We start from the raw sequence: 24181 nt of genomic DNA on the forward strand, positions 1-24181 counted from the left end.
ATATTTTTCCCACACAATACACAATTAGCCCATGGTACTTATATATGGATTTGAAAAGGAACAGACATTTATATGGTTAACAAGATTAACTTGGGTCACAATGGAAACTACTAAAACAGATGAGTTTTGGAGGATACATAAGCCCTCTCACTTCAGGGAATACGCCAACTTAATTATCAAGGGGTAAGTGGAAACTTCCCACTGGGGCAGGTTAACCAACAAACGCCTGTTACAGATTTTCTGGAACTTTCTTCTAAATATGTTATTGGCCACTGTTGGGACAGAAAACTAGGCTCAATGGACCACCAGTCTGACCTACTATGGATATCCCTGTTATCATTTTTATAGATAAAAACCTACTTGCTACAATATTTGTACTCATAGCACACTGCCTTCCATCATGGTTGTCTCTCAGTATATTACCTAAAATCAAACTGCCTCTTAGTGGAGCAAAAAACTTCATATTTGAATAGAGTATATACAAAAACCTGATTTCACAGCTTTGATACGTAGCTAACAAAGAGTAACTACCAAAGTAAAGGAACCTTTTTTAATATCATTACTAGGCAACTTAAAAAAAAAATCATTGTGCTATATGGAAAAATCAACTTCACCTACATTGTCACGATCACATCTCTGTAAATAAGGCAACTGATTGTCTATACAAATCTCTCAGGGTTATATGTTACATGTGAGTGACACTTGCATCACTAAACACAATCACAAGATGATTGCTTTCGAAGAGTCCTGTCTAAATTTCCAGTACAGTACGTTAATGACTGGAATTGAGATTTATAGTAGAAAATGACTACTCTGAATTTAAAAGTCACAAATATTGGATTACAAAGCTTAATACTAAATCCCGAAAGCAACATTCCCCACCTGAAGTCATGTATGTAGCCCAAGGAGTATAATTTTTCTTACAAATCCCAGTATGTATTCATAATGTGCTACAAATTCAGTTATCCCTCCATCAAAAACAGAACTTCAGTAAGAACAGCAGCAGCTTTTTTAATTTGGGGGGTAGCCTTTGAATTGTCCTTCCTATTCACTTCAAATTTGATAGGGGGAGAAATAGCTCAGTGGTTTGAGCATTGGCCTGCTAAACCCAGGGTTGTGAGTTCAATCCTTAGAGTTCTGGGGCAAAATCAGCACTAGCAGGACCAAGTAAAGGCAGGGGGCTGGACTCGATGACCTTTCAGGGTCCCTTCCAGTTCTAGGAGATATTTATATTTATTTTTATTTTTTTTAAACACAGCTGGAGTTGTCCTGCTATAAGTGAAAACATTTCAAATTTCACTTATTTCCCCCATTTTCTCTAATATGTCTTCATTTGATCAAAACAAAAACACACACACACACACACCTCAAAAAAACTACACACACAAATATAGAGCCCAAAACCATCAATAAAATGTTGTAGAAAATGCTGTTACCTTTGAAATTTCAATTACAAGATTTTTCCTCTAAGTGGCGTGACAGAGTAATCCTAATTAAGATTTCCCTAGTTTAGATCACAGGATAAAAGCTATGTGATGGTATTCCTGATGACAAAAACTATACAACAGCTAAAAGGACAACAGACCAACACTATGGGGTCATATTACGCCCTGATTTATTTTTAGCAATCCAAGCATAAAAACTAAATTCGTGTCGGTAATTTATATAATACCCCAACAAAACTAATCATTGGAATTATCATGGCTGTTTTTAGCCGGAAGCATTTTTTTTTTTTTAAATAATCCATCTCTCACTCAGATACTAATGAAGAGAAACTTTTCACTTCCACTTAAAACCTGAAACTTTAAAAAGTAAAACCATAAACCTTTTTATTTGCAAAACCTAGAGTTTACAGTGTCTCTCCCCCAGAATAGATCATTATCAAGAGAAAACATTCTCCGCGTGTATTACAGTGCTTTAGGTGGGTACAGTTGATACCTACATCACTAAATATGGTCCTCTTATTATTTTATGGTAACCCCATCTAGCAATAAATTGCAATTTCATATCTATTCTACAAGTCAGCAAAACCATATAATACTAACATTTTAATTTACATAGTTAAATACTGAGATTTCCAATAGTTAGGTTATTTCCCAAAAATAATTTGCACACACGAGAAAGACAAGCATTCTAACTGCATATATTGAACAGTTCACAAAGTTACAGGACCTGGCCTTTCCTGTTTTACTTACTCAGAAGAATACAGGTTACAACTGGCAAACTACAAAAAACAAATGTAATCATTTTGTTTCTTTCCAGTTGAGCAACACACACATAATTAATGGATTTGCATCAGTCACAGTCAGATCATGGCACAAAAGCAGTTCTTATGAAATATCTTGGATTGCCTCTTTAATCTGAGTGGATGAGACTGAGTCACCTGCAGAGACAGAACTCAGACAATCCATTTATAAACTCAAAAACAGACTTCAAGGTGTACACTTGCAATCTCAAATGCACATGCTGCAAGTCACTTATAACAAATATTAAACCAAACATTATTAAGGTTGCAAAGTCAAGCACTCAAGTCAGAAAATACCAGAATTAATCTTAATTCAGCCCTCATGTGTACTGTATGCATTATGATACAGTTTTAAATTACATCATCATTATTTTTTCCACAGGACCCCTGCCTCATTCAGGGCACAGATAGGAACTGTGCTCACATAGTGAACAAGATATTCAATATTTTTTCTTCTCATTACTTACTGGGGGCCCACATTTTATTTACAGCACACTATTCAAACCCTGCTTTCAAACAGAATTATTAATGCCCTCATGGGCTTTTCTACAGCACTCATCACTACAGAATCTGAGTACTTCACAAACATTAATTTATTTTCACAACAGCTCTGTGAGGTGACAGGGTGAGGAGATCCCCATTTTACAAATGGGTAACTAAGGCACAGAGAGATTAAGGTCAAAATTTTCCACTACTTTTGGGTGCCCAATATGAGATGACTAAAACACGATTTTTCAGATTTAGCATGAATTACAGAACACTTATATGTTCAAATCACAGCTTCCACTGACTTCAGCTTGCAGCACTTCTGCATAACAGACCCCAGCATATCAAGTCAGTCATCCAGAAAAGGAGGAACACACAATTAGTGACCACCTACGGAAAGTGTGGCTTAAGTGTCTTGCCAAGAATCACATAAGAACTGTGTGGCATAGAATCTAACTGTCAAGGGCAGCATTCAACTCCCTCAACCATCTTCTCTCTTCCTGCAATCCCTTATCTATGCACTACAAACTTTCCAACTTCAGCAACAAATGATCCCTGGGTCATAACCTCCTTCACTATACAACCCTGACTTATCCCACAGCAGGTCCATCCTGATGAATAAGGCAGGAATCTTGTGAGAAAAAAACAGTAAGTGATCATGTAAATAAAAACAATCATAATGCATACACACAAGGGTGTTGATTTCAGGGTGCACAGGCAACTTTAATGATGGCATTTCTTAATTCTGAGTGCTTGACTTTGCAACCTTAATAATATTGTTTTAATATAGTTGTGTGCAAGTTCCTAGGTTTCTTAAAGTCAACTGAAGAAAAAGGAATTCCATCATGTGGCATTATACTGACACCTACACGGATCATCAGCAGAGTTGGAACCTTCAGATCGACCATACAGACCTCTGGCATTTGAGCTTACAAAGTAACAGCCCTAAATACCCTGTTTCCCCGAAAATAAGACAGTGTCTTATATTAATTTTTGCTCCCAAAGATGCGCTAGGTCTTATTTTCAGGGGATGTCTTATTTTTCAGAAATGAAAAATGCCTTATTATCGGTGGATGCCTTATTATCGGGGGGATGCCTTATATTACAACGAGAGGCAAAACTGTAAGTAGGCCTTATTTTCGGAGGATGTCTTATTTTCGGGGAAACAGGGTAGCAGATTGTCATCCTCTATTTTCCTCTGAGCACACAGTTATACAGACGTGAGTTTGTAGTGTAGACCAGGGCTCAGGAATCTTGGATTTCATTCCAGGCTCTAGGACTGTGCTCTAGTGGGCACAAACTTCTACCTGTCTCCCCGTCCAAGTTTGACCCTTTCTGTCCTATCCCCTCCAATCTGTCCCTGTCCTATCTCCCTCCCCTGGCTCTCTGTGCCAGACCCGTTCTCCTTGCCCAGCCAGTCCCAGTCTGTGAAACACCCTGGCAAAATGTGTGTGTCTTCTCCCACTCTGGTGCCAGTTCACATAGAGGATGATAGCCTACTATTTTGCTATCAGTCACTTTGTAACCTGCCCTCTTACCCCCAACTCAACCAGTCCCAGCCTCCTCATCCCAAGACACAGTCCTCTTGCTCAACCAGTCCCAATCTCACTACACATGTCCCAATCTGCTCCTTTCCATCCTCACTCCCCCTGCCCCTTCCCCTGCTTTCAAAACAGATGCCTTCCTCTTCCATGGTGCCTCCATGTCAGCAAGAGGGGTCACAGACAGTACAGGAGACAGGCTCCCTGTTCTCAACTTCAGTGCCCGGAACCTTCTCACAACAGCTAGAGCAGCACTTAAGATGGAAATTTTGGTTTCTCCCTTGTAGCCATTGGCTGCAGGGAGCATGCTTAGTGACAGAATCTTAGCTTCAAAAATCAAAGAAATCTACTGAGCATGTGCAAAATAATTTTGCAAAGGCTTATAACTTGGCCAGATTTGGGAAGATTTTCACAAGGGTCGCAAAAGGTATACCCCTGACACAGAGGTCACCCTCCGGCCAAATTTCACTAAAGCAATTACCATCCTTGCCTATAATATACGGCTCTTCCATGCAAATTGTTTAAAACCATATTTTACAGCAATCACATTACATTTTCTTAATTCCAAAGGTCTCGGTAGTATTGAAAAATGACTAGACATATATCCTAATGCTTTCGTCCACATAACCTAGCAGGTTTTTCAACTTTCCATCTTATTTGGTTAGGAATCATTTATTTAAAACATCTACAAAGGAAAGTGAAGAAAAGAGTGAAACAAGGTCAGGGATGGTAAATGTCACTGAGTTTTGTAAAATGAAAACATGACACCTTTTTGATGCTACAGTTGTTTTGGCTATATTTTTACCAAATTAAAAAAAAATAGACAAAAAAAATCTTCTAGAACCTTTTGTATTGGGAGCTTCTGAAAAAGAAGAAGAATGTCACTGTTGATGCAAGGACAATTATTTACAAAACTGGGCTGTATGTTCCTTAAGATATGAGGATTTCCTCTTGGTAACACATGCTAATACTGTTAAACAGTCAGCTCTCTCTCTATTCAAGAGTTTTAATAATTGGGTCCTGATTTACACCGAGATAAAATGCATATATGCTCTAGAAAGACTTATTTAAATGCATACTGTGAATGATCCACATTTATTTGTACACAGCCATAAGGCAAGTCACATTTTCAGTGAAGGTTCAAAAATTTATTTTGCTAATATTGATAATACATTCATTTTTATTTAGATTTACAACAAATAATTCTTGTATTCCAGATAGCCTTTTTCACAGCTCTAGAACCAAAGTGATTTAGCAAAGTGTGGTTTTACTCTGAAAACAGATTACAAAAATGTTATTTTTCTCATCACCATGATGCTGACCAGATACCTCTGCTTGAAGCAATGATCGAAGGACTGCCGCTTATTCTGAAGAAAATTAACAGGGCAGAACTCACTACATAACACCAATGTAACTTACCATGGGGCAAGCAGAAGTTCCTCCCTTCCCACTCACCAAAACTCTGGTTTTGAGACACAGTCAACTGAAAAGCTGGTTAAATATTTTCTTTCCAGATTATAAATAAAAATGAATTTGCAGTAGTTTCATGTATTCCCCCTGCCAGAGTCCTCCTGCCAGTTTTCATGATTTTACAACTACACACACACTTTTTTAAATGAACTGTTCTCTCCCCTACTGCTGTATATACACAGAAAAACTGGAAAAAATATATGTAAAAACTATTTAAACAGAAGCGTCATTTTGAAGTCGATAGTGCCCATTTAAGAGAACTATCTAAAACACACATAATTTTCTCTAACTTTAAGATACTGCACATCACACAATCTGGCTCAAGTTAAGTTAGAGAGAGACAGCCTGGCTGACACAGCACACGAAAGCTTGTCTCTTACTAGACAAACTTCTGCTGGTGAGAAAGATATTACCTCACCCATCTTGTCTCCCTAATATCCTGGGACTGACAAAGCTACACTAGTTAAGTTAATCAGTTAGCAGCATCTTGCCACAAACAGGCCACGAGTCAGAACAGAATAATGAGAGGTATCATCTTGGACACTGTGCTTGGAAGTAATACAGAAATAAAGTGCCAATTTTTGCTACTCACCATGACAGAGTACTGTGCTAGAATAGATAGCTTTGTCTGCTTGATCATTGGAGACTTACAAAAGGAATTTAAAACCATATATATTTGAGGAAGTAATTCACTGTGTCTCTTTTGAGACCTAGTTTTCATTATTCTACTTCAAGTTAACTCCTGTGATTTATTAGTTCTCAATTCATGATCAGTGTAGCCCAATTTCACCTCAGTCTCCCAGCAATACCAATGCATGCCTCTTCTTCCCTCTTTGTTATTTGTATTACAGTAGCCTCTAGAGGCCCAAATAAAGATTGCGCCCTCATTGTGCTAAGCACTGTAAAACAACAAACAAAACAAAACAAACAAAAAACCACACACATAGTAAGAGGCAGTCACTGCCTGGAAGATCAGATAGTCATCAGAAGTCTATCAGTGAACAAAAACAAAATAAAAAAAACTAATTATATTTAAGTGCTCTTAAAAAAATCCTCATGGGGGAAGTGGGCAAAGAATTTTGCAGCACCAAACTATTCCATTACACAAAACAATGCTTTACGCTACTGAAGATACATTTATTCAATTAAAAATCCAAACCAGAATGCTAGTGTGTTTCCAGTGACTGTTGGTTCCAGTCAAATCAGCTCAAGAATTAAGGCTTCACAACACCCACTAAATCTGTGAAGTATTTAAATATGATCATAAATATATTTTTTATTTATGATCATATTTCAATATATACACATACATATGCACAAAGGGAAGACCAGCTACATTATTCAATAGTACACTGGAAGATTTTGGTCACCTACATTAAACCTATGTATTTACCATACTATTTAGCACAAAAGCTCTTTAACCTGGGGGTCAAGAACAGGCACCCTGGGGACTGGATGCAACCTCTATATCTTTCCCATACAGCTAAAGGAAAGGCATCCCTCTACATTCTGGTTATATGGGAGGAGGGCCCAAGCATGAAAAAGGTTGAGAACTCTTTCCTTCTCTCAGACATTTTACCATATCTCTATGGCGTCCATGCTATTACTCTGACCCAGAATGGGGCAAAGACTCCAAATCATAATCTCTGCCAACAGCTTTTAAATGATATGGCTACCAAGAACTAGGGAGATAGAACACCAAACTATGGGGCTACTACTTTTCAAGAGGCATGTTGGACCATAGTAAACTTTACTTTTGTATGATGGAAGTCAAGATGCCAGTGAGCAGGTAAAAAATTTCTCAAAATCCACCAGCATATGTTTCAAAATTCAAGTTTTAACCTTTGGTCCTTCAAGTTTTTACCATCTAAAGAAAAGCTTGAGTAGAACCAGAGAGCTTTTTACTGCAGCACTCTTTAGTCAGCATTCCCTACTATCTTATTTTGAAAAAAATGTCAATGGTATAGTGCAGGGGTAGCCGATTCTGAATGGCACGCAGCCTGCCGGTGAGAGGAGGAGGGGCCAGAAAGCGTCACGCTGGGGGAAGAAGCAGGGGAGGAGGGAAGCTTGGCTGCGGCAGGACCAAGCTTCTGCCCCCTGCCCCCGCAGGGGAGAGCAGTGGTGGGGGGGTCCTGCCCCCCGCCCCACTCAGCCCCACCGCTCTCCCCTGCGGGGGCAGGAGGCAGAAGCTTGGTCCTGCGGCAGCCAAGCTTCCCTCCTCCCCCGCTTTTTCCCCACAGCTTGGTGCATTCCAGCCCCTCTGTCCCTCCTCCTCCCTCTCCCTGCCGGGATGGCCCTTCCAAGGGGGAGGGGGAAGAGCAGTAGGCTGCACACAGCTCCGTAAAGGAGGCAGAGAGAGGTAGGGCGGGCCTGGGGTAAGGGGGTGGAACAGGGCATATCCCTTCCAGCCCCCTGCCCTGAGCCGCTCAGGGCAGGGGCTGGGAGCACCCCCACGAGCCGAGCACCCCAGCCTTCTGCCCTGCACCCCCCCACACACACACCCTCCAGCCCTCTACCCTGACCTCCCCCCAACACCCACCCAGCCTTCTGCCCTGCACCTCCACCCCCCCCCCCAGCCCTCTGGCCTGACCTCGAGTCGCCCTGCTCAGCCCACTGCAGGCCTAGGTGAACAGAACCCCAGGCTGGCAGTGGGCTGAGCAGGCTGACGGCGTAAGATCAGCATTTTAATTTAATTTTAAATGAAGCTTCTCAAACATTTTGAAAACCTTGTTTACTTTACATACAACAGTTTAGTTATATAATATAGACTTATAGAGAGAGACCTTCTAAAAAACCTTAACATGTATTACTGGCACACAAAACCTTAAATTAAAGAGAATAAATGAAGACTCGGCACACCACTTCTGAAAGGTTGCCTACCCCTGGTATAGTGGGCTGTGGGGTTTTTTTTACTTTTATCTATGGCAAAAGTGAAGACAATGTTTAAAAGGAATTACTATTATCAATTTATTTTATCCTCCAAGGGAGTACTCTTTGGACAATGTACTTGTTTAAAGTAATCTGGAAGATTGTAGGAATTGTATTCCTACTATGTCTGAATAGGCAGCTGCGAAAGAAAACAGACTTTTTTTTTTTTAAACTTCAATAAGTTTTGACTACCAAAACAGGAAAAAACAGTTTAGCCTTGGACATTAGTCCCTTATTGGCACAGTTCTTCAAAGAAAGTGGAAGAAATTATGACTTCTAGACTAAACAGTGAAAACTATTTTCAACAACTTGTTTAACACCAGTAAATAGGTAGCTTAGAATTCAAATAGAAGAAATTAAAGTTCATCTGTAGAAAAAAAAAGTAATTAATGATTAGTATTGCATTGCACCCCCCTCCTGTCAGTTCTTTCTCTGCTTCCACAGTATTAACTAATAAAACAATTGTAGAATGGAAGGCTCCAGGGCAAATTCTGCAACTTTTACATTGATTCAAAAAAAATCAGCAAAGGTACTAGTCAACATGAATAAATTGTAGAATTGGGTCACAGTGCAATAGCTCTGCATTAAAGAGAACATTTGCCTATACAAAAACAACAAGGAGTCTGGTGGCACCTTAAAGACTAACAGATTTATTTGGGCATAAGCTTTTGTGGGTAAAAACCTCACTTCTTCAGATCTGAAGATACAGACTAACACGGCTACCCCCTGATATTTGCCTATACAAGAACCACCAAAAAATTTAATCTCAGAATTTTAAAAGTTATCTAAAATGGTAAAGAGATGACCCTAAAACAATTAATTTAATTTCTAATTAGAATTTTAGGTATCAGATTCCCCATTATTCCCAAAAAATCATTTAATCCCTCAAACCCATTTGTCTTTCCAATTATGCTGCATCTTCCTCCTTCCCTTCATCTCTATGATCAATGCTATTTACAACCAGAGCCTTGCATTCCCCTCTTCCAATGCTGTCTTTGATACTTTTTAATCTGGCTTCAACTTTCTTCAGTCTACTGCAGGGGTCGGCAACCTTTCAGAAGTGGTGTGCCGAGTCTTCATTTATTCACTCTAATTTAAGGTTTCGCGTGCCAATAATACATTTTAACATTTTTAGAAGGTCTCATTCTATAAGTCTATAATATATAACTAAACTATTGTTGAATGTAAAGTAAATAAGCGTTTTAAAGTTTGTAAGAAGCTTCAATTAAATTAAAATGCAGAGCCCCCTGGACCAGTGGCCAGGACCCGGGCAGTATGAGTGCCACTGAAAATCAGCTTGCGTGCCACCTTCGGCACACGAGCCATAGATTGCCTACCCCGGTCTACTGCAACCATGCTCACCAAGGCTCTCTAGAACCCTTCATGGCCAAATTTCTGGGCCCCTTTTCTCCATTGTTTTTAATGGGAACTGTGCTAGACTGAATTTAATCCAGAAAATTAAATCTAGTTCTTCCATATGACACAGCTGAGTGTTCCAGATTCTTGATAGTATATTTTCATACAATGAAAAAGTAACAGTGACTGAAAATTACTAGGCACTATATAAGCACATAAAGAGATGGTTCCTGTCCCAAAGAGCGTATAGTCTAAGTTTGAGAGGTGATAACCACTGACTACAACAAACAGGCCAGGAAGCAAAAGATAACAATTAGACTAGTAATCAGCAGGAAAAGCACTAGTCAAAGCACACCTGACAAATGTTTTTGTAGGAAACATGGCAGAGGACAGTTTTAAGGACAGTGAGGTGGCTTTGCAGAGGTGTGCATGCCTCCCAGACATGAGGACTGACGCGAGAAAACACCAAGATGATTGTCTGCAAATTTAACAATTTGGCAACAAAGGCTAGAATCAATGGCAGAGAAGAGACAGGGATCAAGATCTTCCTGGTATTTAAAAGATGATAATAGAGCAGGGATAGGTTTCAGAGTAGCAGCCGTGTTAGTCTGTATCCGCAAAAAGAACAGGAGTACTTGTGGCACCTTAGGCTACTCTGAAACCTGTCATTATGCAAGGCACTGCATTTAGCCGTTTGGAGTAGAAATCCATCAACCTCATGAAAAAACTCGTACAGATACAGACAGACATCATCTTCCTTTCCAAATGCAAGCAGATGGACATCATACCAAAAGGACTAAAGGTATAAATTTGTTAGTCTCTAAGGTGCCACAAGTACTCCTGTTCTTAGAGCAGGGATAGGTCATGAAGGGCTTTGAAAGAAAAAACAAGTAGTTTGTGTATGATGTGGTGAAGAATGAGCCAGTGGAGGAATGCAAAGAGAGACGGCTGATGTGACTGAGGTGATGATTAAGAAAAATTATCTTTGACAAATGCTCATGTGGGTAAAATAGTATTTGATTAAGGTAATAGCTAATATACTTAGTCTTCCATCAGGCATCTCATTCAGCACTGCATGACATTTTGATTAAAAATTAGAACAGTGCAAAGTTAACATGACACACATTATATTGATTAAAAACTGACTAACTGTAAATGTGGAATCATCATCAAGCAGGTTTGTTTTCTAGCAGGGTCCACCGGGATTGGTTCTTGGCCCTATGCTATTTAACATTTGTATCAATGACCTGGCAGAAAATATAAAATCATCACAGGTAATGTTTGCAGTTATAGTCAGCTGGGGGATTTTACCATTCAACCGGATGGGAATACTGATATTTCAAATTGTGGAAAACGACTTTATGGACGATTTGCTGTGCTGTCTGACTTTACCAACAAATACAACAGGAGCACAGATATTCAAAGCACTGCATGACTCCATAGTTGGAAAATACAAATTGGACTGGGCTAATTGTAAAGGAATTACAAGTGATGGTGCAGCAAATAGGACAGGTAGAAACAGAGTTGTGAAAAAAAATATCTGAGGCAGCTGGTAATGATGTTTGGAATCACTGTTTCATTGACCACAAAGCTTTGGCATCCAAGAGTATTTCCCTGACAATATGGTAGTAGTAAAGGAAGTAGTGAAAATTGTTAATTTAATTAAAGGAAGCTTCCTGAAGAGCAGGCTCAAAAATAGGAGCGGAGCATACTCATTTACTGTTTCACACCGAAGAACGGTGACTGTCATGGGGCAGGGTGCTTAGAAGGGTGTACAAACTCCTCTACCAGAAAAATGTGACTCACATTCCTGAAACAGTCTAACGTGGCAAATTTGTTTGACGATGACAGTTGGTTAATAAAGTTGTCATCTCTAGCTGACTTTTTTCAATTTTAAAAAAACTGAATTTGAAGTTACAAGGAAGAGGCAATGATTTATTTAGACACTGAACAGATACAAGCATTCTAAAAGTCTTTAGCACTGCGGCAAGCACAACTGAAAAGTAATCATCCGAGCTACTACATTTTACCAACACTGTTACAACATGCTGAGCAGAACAGCATCAATGAAGAAAAAGTGAATGAAATGAAAAAAGTGTCATACAGTTACACCTCGCTGCTCTGACAATTTTAGTCACTACTTCCCTGCAGACAGGTTTGAAAATTTGAAGGAAAAGCATTGGGTGAAAAATTCTTTTGCTTTCGAAAATCTGAGTCAATAATGGAACAAAACTTGATCCTGAACAAGAAAAAGAGCTACTGCAATTCACCTGTGATAGCACATTCAAAACACGTCACAAGTCATTACATTTGTCATTGTTTTGAATAAGTGTTTTCAAAGAATATTAAAACAAAAACAAAAGAAAAAAACCAACTCAACAATGCACCTGACATGTGGGTAGCGCTTTCATCTTGTGATCCAGATTGGAACAAGATCATGAACAACAGGCAGGCCTACCCATCACATTAAGCAAGTGTAACTCAATCGGATTGTCTTTTTTTACTGTATTTAAAAATGTTTTACAAGTAATATCGATGTCTAATTTTAGTTATTACTTGAAGTGAAGTGGTTAAGGCTAGCATGTATTGCCCTCAGGTGGATAAAAATCAGTGATTTTTTATTTAAATCGGATTTTTTTGATAAAATGCCTTTTGAGGAAAAAATGTATCTGAAGATAGTTTTAAGATATAAAGTATCTTAATCAAAACTATCTCATCATGGAATAGGGATTATAAATTCCAATTCTATAGTACGAGAATATATATTCATGTAATGTTTTAGAAAAGTTTTGTAAACGAGTTCCAATAGTTCATGAATTAGGGACCCAATCTTGTGGGGTTCCAGGGACTTCTGTATAGATTATTTAGGTTAATCTTTCTATCTACTCAATGAGACTCAGTGCTCAGTCTAGAAGATACTATCAGAGATGCATAGTTTTGCAGTTCTCAAACTGTGGATTTGTGTCTCCAGAGATAACATGCTTGTTAACAGCAAAAATGTTTTTAAATAAAATAAATAAATAGAGAGATGAGAAACAACAGACAATGGGACAAGCACTATCTCCAGCTCATTTTCTTGCCAATATTCAGTACCAGGGTCAAACCTTAACTGCTGAAGAAGAGGAGTCGGCTATGACATGGACATCCAGCAATCATCCCTCCATAATGCCAACTATAATAAACTTTGGAACTAAGGGTGAACCATTCAAGAAATATATGTTTGCTGATGATGTTTTAAGAAAGTCACACCGTGAACTGGTGGAAGTCACTTAAGCACTTGGATTCAGAGACTATAAAAGTGATAGTCTTACTTTTAACAGCAGTAGCTTCTTGTGCCAGTGTAGAAAGAATATTTTCTTCCTTTGGACTAATTCATTCCAAATTGAGAAATCGTTTGGGGCCTGAAAAAGCAGGAAAGCTTGTTTTTCTTTTCCAGATTATGAACAAACAAGAAAATGAAGGTGAAGACGACTGAGTTAGCTGCAGTAACCAATATTTTAAGTGGTTCTCATGTTGATCTGGCTGACATGGTCGATTTAATTTTTGTTTTTTAAATATTTCATTTAACTTTTTAGTTAAAAACAATTTTAACAAAAACAAACCTGATTTTAAAAAAACTCGAATATTTAACTAAATTCAAAAATTCATATGCTTGTTTTGTTAAAATATTATATGTTTGTTGTTGAAGAAAAAAGTCCAGAATATAACACGTAGTTTTAGTTAAATAAAACAATTTAAATGTCTGTCTGGTGATGTTCTCCTCCTAATATAGCATGGCAAGAAAACCCTCCAAATATTAATGATTAACCTGTTGAATTGGAGAAATTTATGAAGTAATTGGGAGGTGAACTATCTGTTTCAATTATCTTTGGTAAATGAAATAACCAAACAATCATTCATTTTCTGAAACAGCTGTAAAACTAATCTGAAAAGTTTTCAAAATAAATCACTTTAAAAATGTGTAGTGCGTACCTTCTAAAAATGAAACCTACATCTCTCTCCGAGTTGTGAAGAATATGTATAAAGGTTATAACAACCAACAAGAATGCACTTTTATGTAGAAATCCATGATTGAATCGAGTCTTCTTGACTAGTGATTGAAATCAATTTGATTTCAATAAAATCCACCCTGTCAAAAGGCAAGTAAAATATTTTGAATGTAATGAAACCTATCATTAACCTAACAAAAAATGTAATTAAAAATCAGTTCTTAAAATTCTTAGCTAGATTCCCCAAGAACATTTTTTTAAGTAAGGCATCTATACAATTGGAAGAACAAATGACTATAAAGTTCTCCTCCCACTGAAACTACAGGAAACTGATTATGTGGGAAATATTCACCTGAGCTAAATGGCTATTCCAACTCAATGCTCCAAAAGAAGGTGAAACTCCTGTACAGTTCAGTGTGGGAAAATTCCTTCCCAATCTCAAATTTGGCAAATGTGTTAGCACAGCATGTTTGAGCAAGAAAAATCCATACTTAAGCATGCAATATTATTTAAAACCCAAGATATCACGATTGTCCATTTATTCTTGGTGTAAAGAATTCCAAATATTTTTGTCTAAGAAAGCGCTTCAACATATGTAATCTAAACTGCTGATTCTGTTGTTGCTAATATTTCAATTTCTAATAATGCATGTGTTTCCCCATACTTGTATAGTTGAAACAAAGTCTTACTGAAGTTTTTGTGATCCCTTTTATGTACCTACATACTGCAATAGATGACTAGCAACTTCTCCATCTTGTACACAAAATAAGCTTTTCAACCTATCATGATAACTAAGACTCTGTCCTACTTCTGATAAAGTTATGTAGTAGTTGCTGCTCTCTATACCTTCTCGTAAATTCTAATAGAAGTAAGATGCCCAAAATGAGATGGGTTACTCCAACTGGCACCTCACTAAGGCTTTGTGTAATGGTGTAATCATTTACATTCTCTTGTTGACAATACTGCTATTTATTGTAAGTATAGGAGGCTTCTGGTAGTCTTTACTGTAACTGCAGTATTTCCTTGGCATTCTTCCACCAAAATTCACTAATGTCTGCTTTGTCTAAGTTCTGTGAAGATCTTGAGACTTCTGAAAAGACCATGTGTGATAACTGAAGGGAGAGGGGGGAAGGTGGGGAAGAGAGAGAGAGACTCCCTTATGGACACCCAGCCAGTTAACTGTAAAATCCCTCTTGGTGTCTGTTCTCTGCTTGCTTTACCTGTAAAGCGTTAACAAACCCACAGGTAAAAGAAAAGGAGTGGGCACCTGACCGAAATAGCCAATGGGAAGGCTAGAACTTTTTTAAATGGAAAAAACTTTCCCTTTGTCTGTGGTTGTTCTTGGGGCTGCAGGGACGGAGCAGAAATGCTGTGTAAGGTTTGAACCAGGTATGAAAAAGTATTTTCCATACCTAGAAGGAATAATTTGGATAGGGAATGTTTAGACACTATCAGGTTTATTTCTTATTTTGGCTTGTGGATCTCCTCTGTGCTAACTCCTGATGCTTTTGTTTACTTGTAACCTTTAAGCTGACCCCCTGAGAAAGCTAGTTTGGGTGCTTAATTTTTGGAATTGTTCTCTTAAATACTAGCAAATGCCCAAGTTCCAGATGTATTTTCTCTCTTTTTGTTTTAATAAGATTTACTTTTTTTAAGAACAGGACTGGATTTTTGGTGTCCTAAGAAGTTTGTGTATGTTGTTTGATTAGCTGATAGAAAACAAAGGAGATTAGCTGTGGTTTTCTCAGCTTCTTCACCTTTCCCAGAGGGGGGAGGGTGAAAGGGCTTGAGGGTACCCCACAGGGAAGAATTCCCAAGTGCTCTCTCCTGGGTTCAAAGGGGCTTTTTTGCATTTGGGTGGTGGCAGCGTTTACCAAGCCAAGGTCAGAGAGAAGCTGTAACCTTGGGAGTTTAATACAAGCCTGGAGTGGCAAGTATTAATTTTTAAAATCCTTGCGGGCCCCCACTTCCTGCACTCGGAGTGCCAGAGTGGGGATTCAGCCTTGACACCATGTGTCTCTAAACTTTCACAGAGTCACTCACTTCTCAGGTCCTAGAGGATTCTCCACTAAACATAGAGAATTGATATAAGTTCATGGTGACCACTAATTTACTCTTAAAAATCCCTGTAGAGCTGATGAAGGGATGATGCCAGAGGGTAGATGTCCTCCCCCCACTGCTGACCAACCCTCTCTTGCTCTACAATCTTTTTCAGAGTTGGGAAAAACAGACATAGCCGTACAAGATCAGACCAGTGGTCCATACAGTCCAATAGATCTTCTATAATGACACAACCAGAATTTAACACAAGTCTAAATGAAGGTGTACTATCAATTAATATAAATGGCATAATATTTTCAGTAAAGTTTTTTATGCAATGTGTTTTCTTTATTTTTCTTTTCACTGCCATTACAAAACTGAGCTGACCACAATATCAAAGTCTTTTGCCAGAATGGTTAGTTTAGAACCAATACATATAATTCAAATTATTTGTTCCAAAGCATGTTATTTTACACTTGTCAAGGAATTTTCATCTACAGCTGTGCTCCCCATTCACCTAACTTTATTCTGTCTTCTCTGAATTTCCTCTTTTGTCAAGTCTTAATTGAAATAACTATGCCATCTGTAAGTTTTTCCACCCCACTGTTCACACTGCTTTCCAGATCTTTAGTACATTAAACATCAGCCCTACTATGGAACACAAGGGTACCTTTTGTCATGTTAGAAATTGATCCTTTATTCCTATTATTTATTTCTAACTTTTGAGTTGCTTCCAATCTACTAAAGTTTTTAAGTAGTCAGGGGGTGAGATGTAGTTTCCTTAGTATCTCTTATAAGGAATTTTGACAAAGGGGCATAACTACAGTTGTTCTTTATCCACTATTTGTTTGAGAAACTCAAAGAATTTTAGTAAATTAAAACCAATTTTCCTTTAGAAAAGATGTATTGATTGATTTGTCCCTACTGTCTCACGCTCACCTGTTTTATAATTCTATTTTAAAATTATAATTACAATCAAATATTTTGCTACTGAAGTAAGCTTCACTAGGTCTGCAATTCCCAGGATTTGCCCATGTGCCTTTTTTTAGTTTTTTTTAAAGATATGTACATTTGATATCCTCCAGTACTCTGCAATATTAGCTGATTTTAGTCACAGACCGCATATTTGTATTAGCAGTTCAGCAACTTCATTCTCAAATTCATTCAGAATACATGGGGAAAATACCATACAGTCAAGGTGACTTGTTGCTCTTTAATCAATTTATTCCAGTGTCTCCTTTTCTGACCCAGTCACTAACAATGCTATCTTTGTTGTCTGAAAATCAGTAAGTCCAGTATGGGTGACCCACTAATATTCTTTGGGTGAAGAATGATGTGAAAATGTTAGCTTTTCTGCAAGGTCCTTGATCTCCATAATTGTCCCTCAACTCACCAGTCCTCTTGCAATGTTCTTACTTCTAGTATTCAGAAAGTTCTTGATATTTGCTTTGTGGCTGACTAGACTGGACGTCTAAGATATTATCACTGGCATTCACTAAGGTAGGATCAGAGTCTAAAATAGGGAAAGAAGTCAAAAAATTACTTAGATCTCTTCATATCACCAGGGCCTGATGAAATGCATCCTAGAATACTCAGGGAGTTGACTGAGGAGATATCTGAGCCATTAGCAATTATCTCTGAAAAGTCATGGAAGACAGGAGACGAAAATTGGAGAAGTGCAAAGATAGTGCCCATCTATAAAAAGGGAAATAAGGACAGCCCGGGGAATTACAGACCAGTCAGCTTAACTTCTGTACCCAGAAAGATAATGGAGCAAATAATTAAGCAATCAATTTGCAAACACCTAGAAGATAATAAGACGATAAATAACAGTCAGCATGGATTTGTCAAGAACAAATGTCAAACCAACCTGACAGCTTTATTTGACAGGGTAACAAGCCTTGTGGAAAGGGAGGAAGTGGCAGATGTGGTATATCTTGACTTTAGTAAGGCTTTTGATACTGTCTTGCATGACCTTCTCATAAAAAGAAACTAGGGAAATGCAACCTAGATGGAGCTACTAGAAGGTGGGTGCATAACTGGTTGGAAAATCATTCCAGAGTAGTTATCAGTGGTTCATAGTCATGCTGGAAAGGCATAATGAGTGGGGTCCCGCAGGGATCAGTTCTGGGTCCGGTTCTGTTCAGTATCTTCATCAATGATTTAGATAATGGCATAGAGAGTACACTTATAAAGTCTGCAGAGGATACCAAGGTGGGAGGGGTTGCAAGTGCTTTGGAGGATAGGATTAAAATTCAAAATGATCTGGAGAAATGATCTGAAGTAAAGAGGATGAAATTCAATAAGGACAAATGCAAAGTACTCCACTTAGGAAGGAACAATCAGTTGCACTCATACAAAATGGGAAATAACTGCCTAGGAAGGAATACCGTGGAAAGGGATCTGGGGGTCATAGTGGATCACAAGCTAAATATGAGTCAGTGTAACCCTGTTGCGCAAAAAAAAAAAAAAAAAAGCAAACATCATTCTGGGATGTATTAGCAGGAGTATTGTAAGCAAGACAAGAAGTAATTCTTCCGCTTTACTCCATGCTGATTAGGCCGTAACTAGAGTATTGTGTCCAGTTCTGGGGGCCACATTTCAGGAAAGATGTGGACAATTTGGAGAAAGTCCAGAGAAGAACAACAAAAATTATTAGAGGTCTAGCAAACATGACCTATGAGGGAAGATTGATTGTTACAAGGAGGAGGGAGAAAAATTATTCTTCTTAACTTCCGAAGATTGGACAAGAAGCAATGGGCTTAAATTGCAGCAAGGGTGATTTAGGTTGGACATTAGGAAAAACTTCCTGTCAGAGTGGTTAAGCACTGGAATAAATTGCCTAAGGAGGTTGTGGAATCTCCATCATTGGGGATTTTTAAGAACAGGTTGGACAAACACCTGTCAGGGATGGTCTAAATCAGGGGTTCTCAAACTGGGGGTCAGGACCCCTCAGGGGGTCGCAAGGTTATTACATAGGGGGTTGCGAGCTGTCGGCCTCCACTCCAAACCCCGCTTTGCCTCCAGCATTTATAATGGTGTTAAATATATTAAAAAGTGTTTTTAATGTATAAGGGGAGACGCACTCAGAGGCTTGCTATGTGAAAGAGGACACCAGTACAAAAGTCTGAGAACCCCTAGTCTAGATAATACTTAGTCCTGCCTTAAGTGCAGGAGACTGGACTAGATGACCTCTCGAGGTCCCTTCCAGTTCTATGATTCTATGAAAATTTCTCCCAAGTTTGCTAGTTTCCATTTTGTATTTTATCTGCAATAGTTTTGCTCCTTTCTACTGGCTTCACTTGAGCTGGGTTTCCACTTTCTGCAACTTGAACCTTACCATTTTTCTCCATACTGCTTATTTTCTTTCCTTCCTGCTTTTTTTTTTTTATTTAGGCATATTCATACATTCGGTGACTCAGCTACAGTATGCTTAAGTAATCCATACTGAACCTAAGGATTTTAATTTCCTCATTTTGGATTTCAGTCATTTTTACTAACGTCATTTCTATGCAGTCCTTCTTTCCGAACATGTCAAAATATCCACCTCTTTCATCTCTCACACAAAATGTGCTGATTTTTCCTAACCTATGCATGTAGAAAGGAATGATAATTAAATACTTTCAAAGTTTGCATATTCTAGCTTTTAGATGTACCAGGTCTTTTGGAACCTCACTCTGAGTGCTGGCTCTTTACAAGATGGTAAATATGAATGTAATTCCTGTTTTCACATATCCACACCAAAAGCAGCTGTTCTGTGTGCACTGTGGCCCACAAAGAACACACTGCAACTTTTAAGGCACACAGAACAGCACTAGGGAAGTCTATTGATCTGTTCTTTCATGGCAATTTCCTATTTTTCTAGACTATCAAAGAAGGAAAACAGTGAAAATGGCAGAACACAAAAGGAGATATTGCTCAGTTATATAGGTTAGAAAAGTATTACTGCTCCCAAGCAATTAAAAGTGAATAAGCAAAAGTAAAATAAACTTCCCCTTTATGGCTCTTTAGGATTCATAAAACAAAATATTTTCAAGAATTAGGGGTTTTTTGGAGCTCTTTTTAAAACACATTAGGTATAGAATTTTTACATTTACCGTTCTCTCCTGGATGAGCGTGGCAATACTCTGAAGGACTAAATAGTGTTATTACATAAAGCTAATCTGAGCTGCATCTCTCTCTGCTCCCCGGATGGGGGAGAAGATATGCCAATTCTTACTTGCTTAAGAATAGCTTAATACATAAATACACACACAGACTGTATCACCTTGCAAAACTGTAATAAAATTCAACCAGCCTCGGCACGCAATCTAGTTGCCCACCCTGTACCACAAACCCAAAGATGATGGGGAAAAAAGCTATTATGTTATTACACATTCAAAATAATTACTTGCCCCAAGTGGGCAAATAGAATATTGCGAGGGACTTGATTTATATTTTAGTAATATATTAAATATATTTTATACAATACAAAGAAGCAGGTACTGACAAGAGAGGTTTTGCTGCGCAATTAATATTACAGGAAAGAGAAAGGAGGGAGAATAAAAACAAAACCAAGAAATAAAATGAAAAGAGAAATTAAGGTAAAGAAGAAGAGCAAACTGATGAGAAAAATAAAGATAACCGAACTTTTAGGTTGGTAAAAATTTTTGTTTTATTCATGTTCCTACATTTTACTGCATTTCCTTGGAACATACCCCACAACCCTGGGGTTTGGGAAGATAAAGAAATTGCCAGTGAACCTTTTAACTTGCCGAACTCAGGTTCATAGAAAAGAACGTTTTGTTTTCTGAATTTCAAGAGTAAATGTTTAACGAGAGAAATTAGAAAGCTGTACAGTTACACATTTGGAGCTAGGTGTTTGCTATTTGAAGCTTTGTGGGTAACTACATTTCATTATCTACAAAAGAATCAGGTAATAACCTATTGTATAATGTTAAGTTTAAACAAGAGGTACCCCTTGCTTAGTTTTACTACTTACGTGTTTATAGTGTTGATAATACAAGTTTTTACCTGCAAGTGTAACAAGTAAGATTGTGTGCAAGACCCATGTTACTTTTCATTAGGTCTGTTATAATTTGGCCTTTTATCAAACTAAAACAGTTGGCTACCATCTGATTTCAGATCTAACGAGTTATACTTGTTAGTGTTCCTGGAAAAAAACTAGACACATACTTTGAAAAGTAATGCTTATTTACTTTAACCAAACAACTTTTTAATGAACACTTAAAGTATTACAATAGAATAATTAAACTGATATATGTTTAACTGCTCAAACAAAGAACTGAATGGTTTACATTATGGAAAACTATATGCTTTGAAGCTATAATTGATACAGAAAGACACGCTTAACCCACGTATAGCTTTCTGAAAGATTTGGATTTAAGAAAAAAACATAAGAAGTTTTTGAATGAAAAAAAACAAATAAGCTACCTACCGAATGATCTACATGAATGCTATCTCCTGTGGGCCAGCGATGTTTGCTGGAGTAGCCATTCAACTGCTCACCAGCCTGCCTCTGGAAGAAATATCCAACTGTGGCATCATCCTGAGACCGTCCACTGAGGGGTACCTGGACATTGAAAGCACCTGACACTGCAGCTGTAGGGATGGTGTGAGGATTGTTTCCACCTGAACTGGGCCCTGAAGTTCCAGGCCCTGGCCCTGCTGTTGCTCCACCTACTGTTCCAGCTGGGGCAACCCCTATTCCAACCCCACTGGCTTCCTGACCAATGTTCGCATGCATCATTCCTCTGGTCTCCTGCCAGGCCACTTCATTCATGCCTAGGAGGACACATGGAATGCTCATTCCACGTAGAAACCTAAAAAGAAAAAGTCTTGATAACATAAAAGGCTTTCCAATGAATGTCTTTAAATATGCAGTTCTTATAATTAGGATTTAAAAAAAAATCCAGACTATATAAGAACAGTGTTCTCTGTTAAAGATGTTGGCTTAAGCTTTTTCTATTTAATTAATTTAAAGTACTGTTATTGACCTAAGATGACAGGGTTGTCTGAGACAATACATAGTATGGAACCAAACATACTAATGTAACTATCCTTGATCAAAATATAATTTCAGATCTTGAACTTCGCGACTTTTTTTTAAACAATATCAATTGACACGTACATTCCTTCATATTAGGTCCTACAACTTCTGCTACCAACTTTGTTTTTCATAGCCTACAGGCACTTTCACCTAAGTAGTATGGAAGGCTAACTCCTAAATATCAATGCAGATATGTCACAAGTGAAAAATGTTCAGTGTTGTTCTGGTTGTGCAATATTTTAATATCAAATTTCATATTAAAAACACCTATGACCAAACTGGCAGTATATTTTGCCCTTCCACTGACCACAATTTTAATCTGAACCTGAAATGTTTCATCAGTCTGCCAACTGTCTTTTTGGCTTGAAATAAGTGTAACTGACAACCACACATTTATTGATAAAAGACTGAAAATACTCATGAAGTGGACAAAGTAGAAATCACAAATTCAAAAAAATGCATGATCACGTTGCCCCTTCAAAGATTTTGGCAATAAAAACCACAGGAGAGTTCATTCTTAATCTGGTAGAATGGATTCTCCTATGATTTTATTGCCAAAATCTCTGATGGGGGCAACGTGATCATGCATTTTTTTGACTTTGTGATTTCTACTTTGTCCATTTCATCAGGTGTATTGTCAATCTTACAGCAATAAGTGACATGAAATTCATAGAGACCAGGAGTAGTACACAGACATAAGACAAAAATATCCTACAATGTAATAATTTATGGCACCTGCAAAAATGGACAGAGTTATTTTTGTTTTAAAGTACAGTCTGGAAACTTTACAATAAGTTTCATACCTTCCGTAATCACTTAAGAGGAACAGTATAAAACCTGAATGGAAAAAACTCACATGCAGAAAGCTCCTCACCCAGAATGGAGTTTCTAAGCGTAAAATGGTGTACAATAAGAGATCATGACCCCTTCTAATTCCTCTGTACATACATATATTTTATTTCCAGTGTTAACACCTCCTCCATGTACAATCATCATCAAAAAAAATGATACCATACTGTGGAATTGAGGTTTTTGCTATAACTCTGAATATGCATTGTTTTATCGGCATTGTTGGACAAAATGCTACTTAGATGTAGTTTTACAATAGCGGTTTACTTCACTGAAATGGCATTCTACAAACATGGTATGAATTCTGTGACTTCTTCAAACTCAACAATATGACAAACCCCTCAATGCAATATAAACAGAACAAAGAATTTCGCAATATATACTATACTGAAAAGGTAATCATGGATTAACAATAGTATGCCTAAAAATTACGAATGTGATATAAAATGTGTACGTTTTATTTTTCTTAACGAACATTCACAAAATTCATTCCAAGTGGCTCTGTGCTAAAATGTATACTGTGAAAATTTAATATTTGCATAACATGGCTCCAAAAAACTAAATACACATGCATAGTAGCCTCTCTTTGAACCTCAGCATCACTTTTTTTCCTTTTAAAAAACTAGCAGGCTTTAGACCACTTTATTTATATATAAATAGTATACAAAACTTTAAAGCAAGTAAGTAACCAAATTAAAAAAAGTAGTTTGGTACACTTATAACTGAAAAATTTATGCTCATATCAATGATGGGTGAGCAAGCTCTCATTTAATAAGTAGTTTCTGGACTGAGATTTTCTCTGTCAACCTTTACCATCTCCTTGTTCCCTTCTCCCCACACAAAGAGAAAAATCAAAGATTTATGACACATGTAAGCACAAAGAGATTTACAATGGAAACACAAAGCCAGACAGTGCCGTAATTTGTATCTGTCCATTTCTCCAATACCTTCTCTAGCACTGGCTAAGTGAGAAGTAGTTTACCTTTACCAGAACAGGTCAAATTGTAGACGTACAGTTGGGCCTTGATTTACACAGTGGTTACATTCTTGAAAAAACACTGTGCAAATAGAAAATTGCTTTAAAAGATACCAAGGGTTTATGGGAAATAAGGGTTTAGGTTCCAGGCTCACAAGATGACCTCCCTAATTTATCCAATACAGGTTTTAAAATTAAATTTTTTTAATGAAATTGCTATTAACCTTTACTGATGTTAAGGATGAACTTGAT

General features: G+C 37.8%; 1 protein-coding gene across 6 annotated transcripts in view; it reads right to left on the minus strand.

Moving 5' to 3' along the window:
- PUM2 (pumilio RNA binding family member 2) overlaps positions 1-24181 on the minus strand; it is a 110564-nt gene that overhangs the window by 80023 nt on the left and 6360 nt on the right. For 3 of the 6 annotated variants that reach the window (XM_054021701.1, XM_054021703.1, XM_054021702.1), the window contains one exon: positions 21493-21877. The exons of 2 other annotated variants lie outside the window; for them this stretch is intronic. In XM_054021701.1, coding sequence (XP_053877676.1) covers positions 21493-21864 — 372 coding nt within the window. In that variant the 5' untranslated portion in view covers positions 21865-21877. Of the gene's footprint in view, positions 1-21492; positions 21879-24181 lie in introns of those variants that run through there. One more of the 6 variants, XM_054021700.1, reaches the window with a different exon arrangement.

The sequence above is a fragment of the Malaclemys terrapin genome, chromosome 3, assembly GCF_027887155.1.
Source record: "Malaclemys terrapin pileata isolate rMalTer1 chromosome 3, rMalTer1.hap1, whole genome shotgun sequence".
Taxonomy (NCBI): domain Eukaryota; kingdom Metazoa; phylum Chordata; order Testudines; family Emydidae; genus Malaclemys; species Malaclemys terrapin.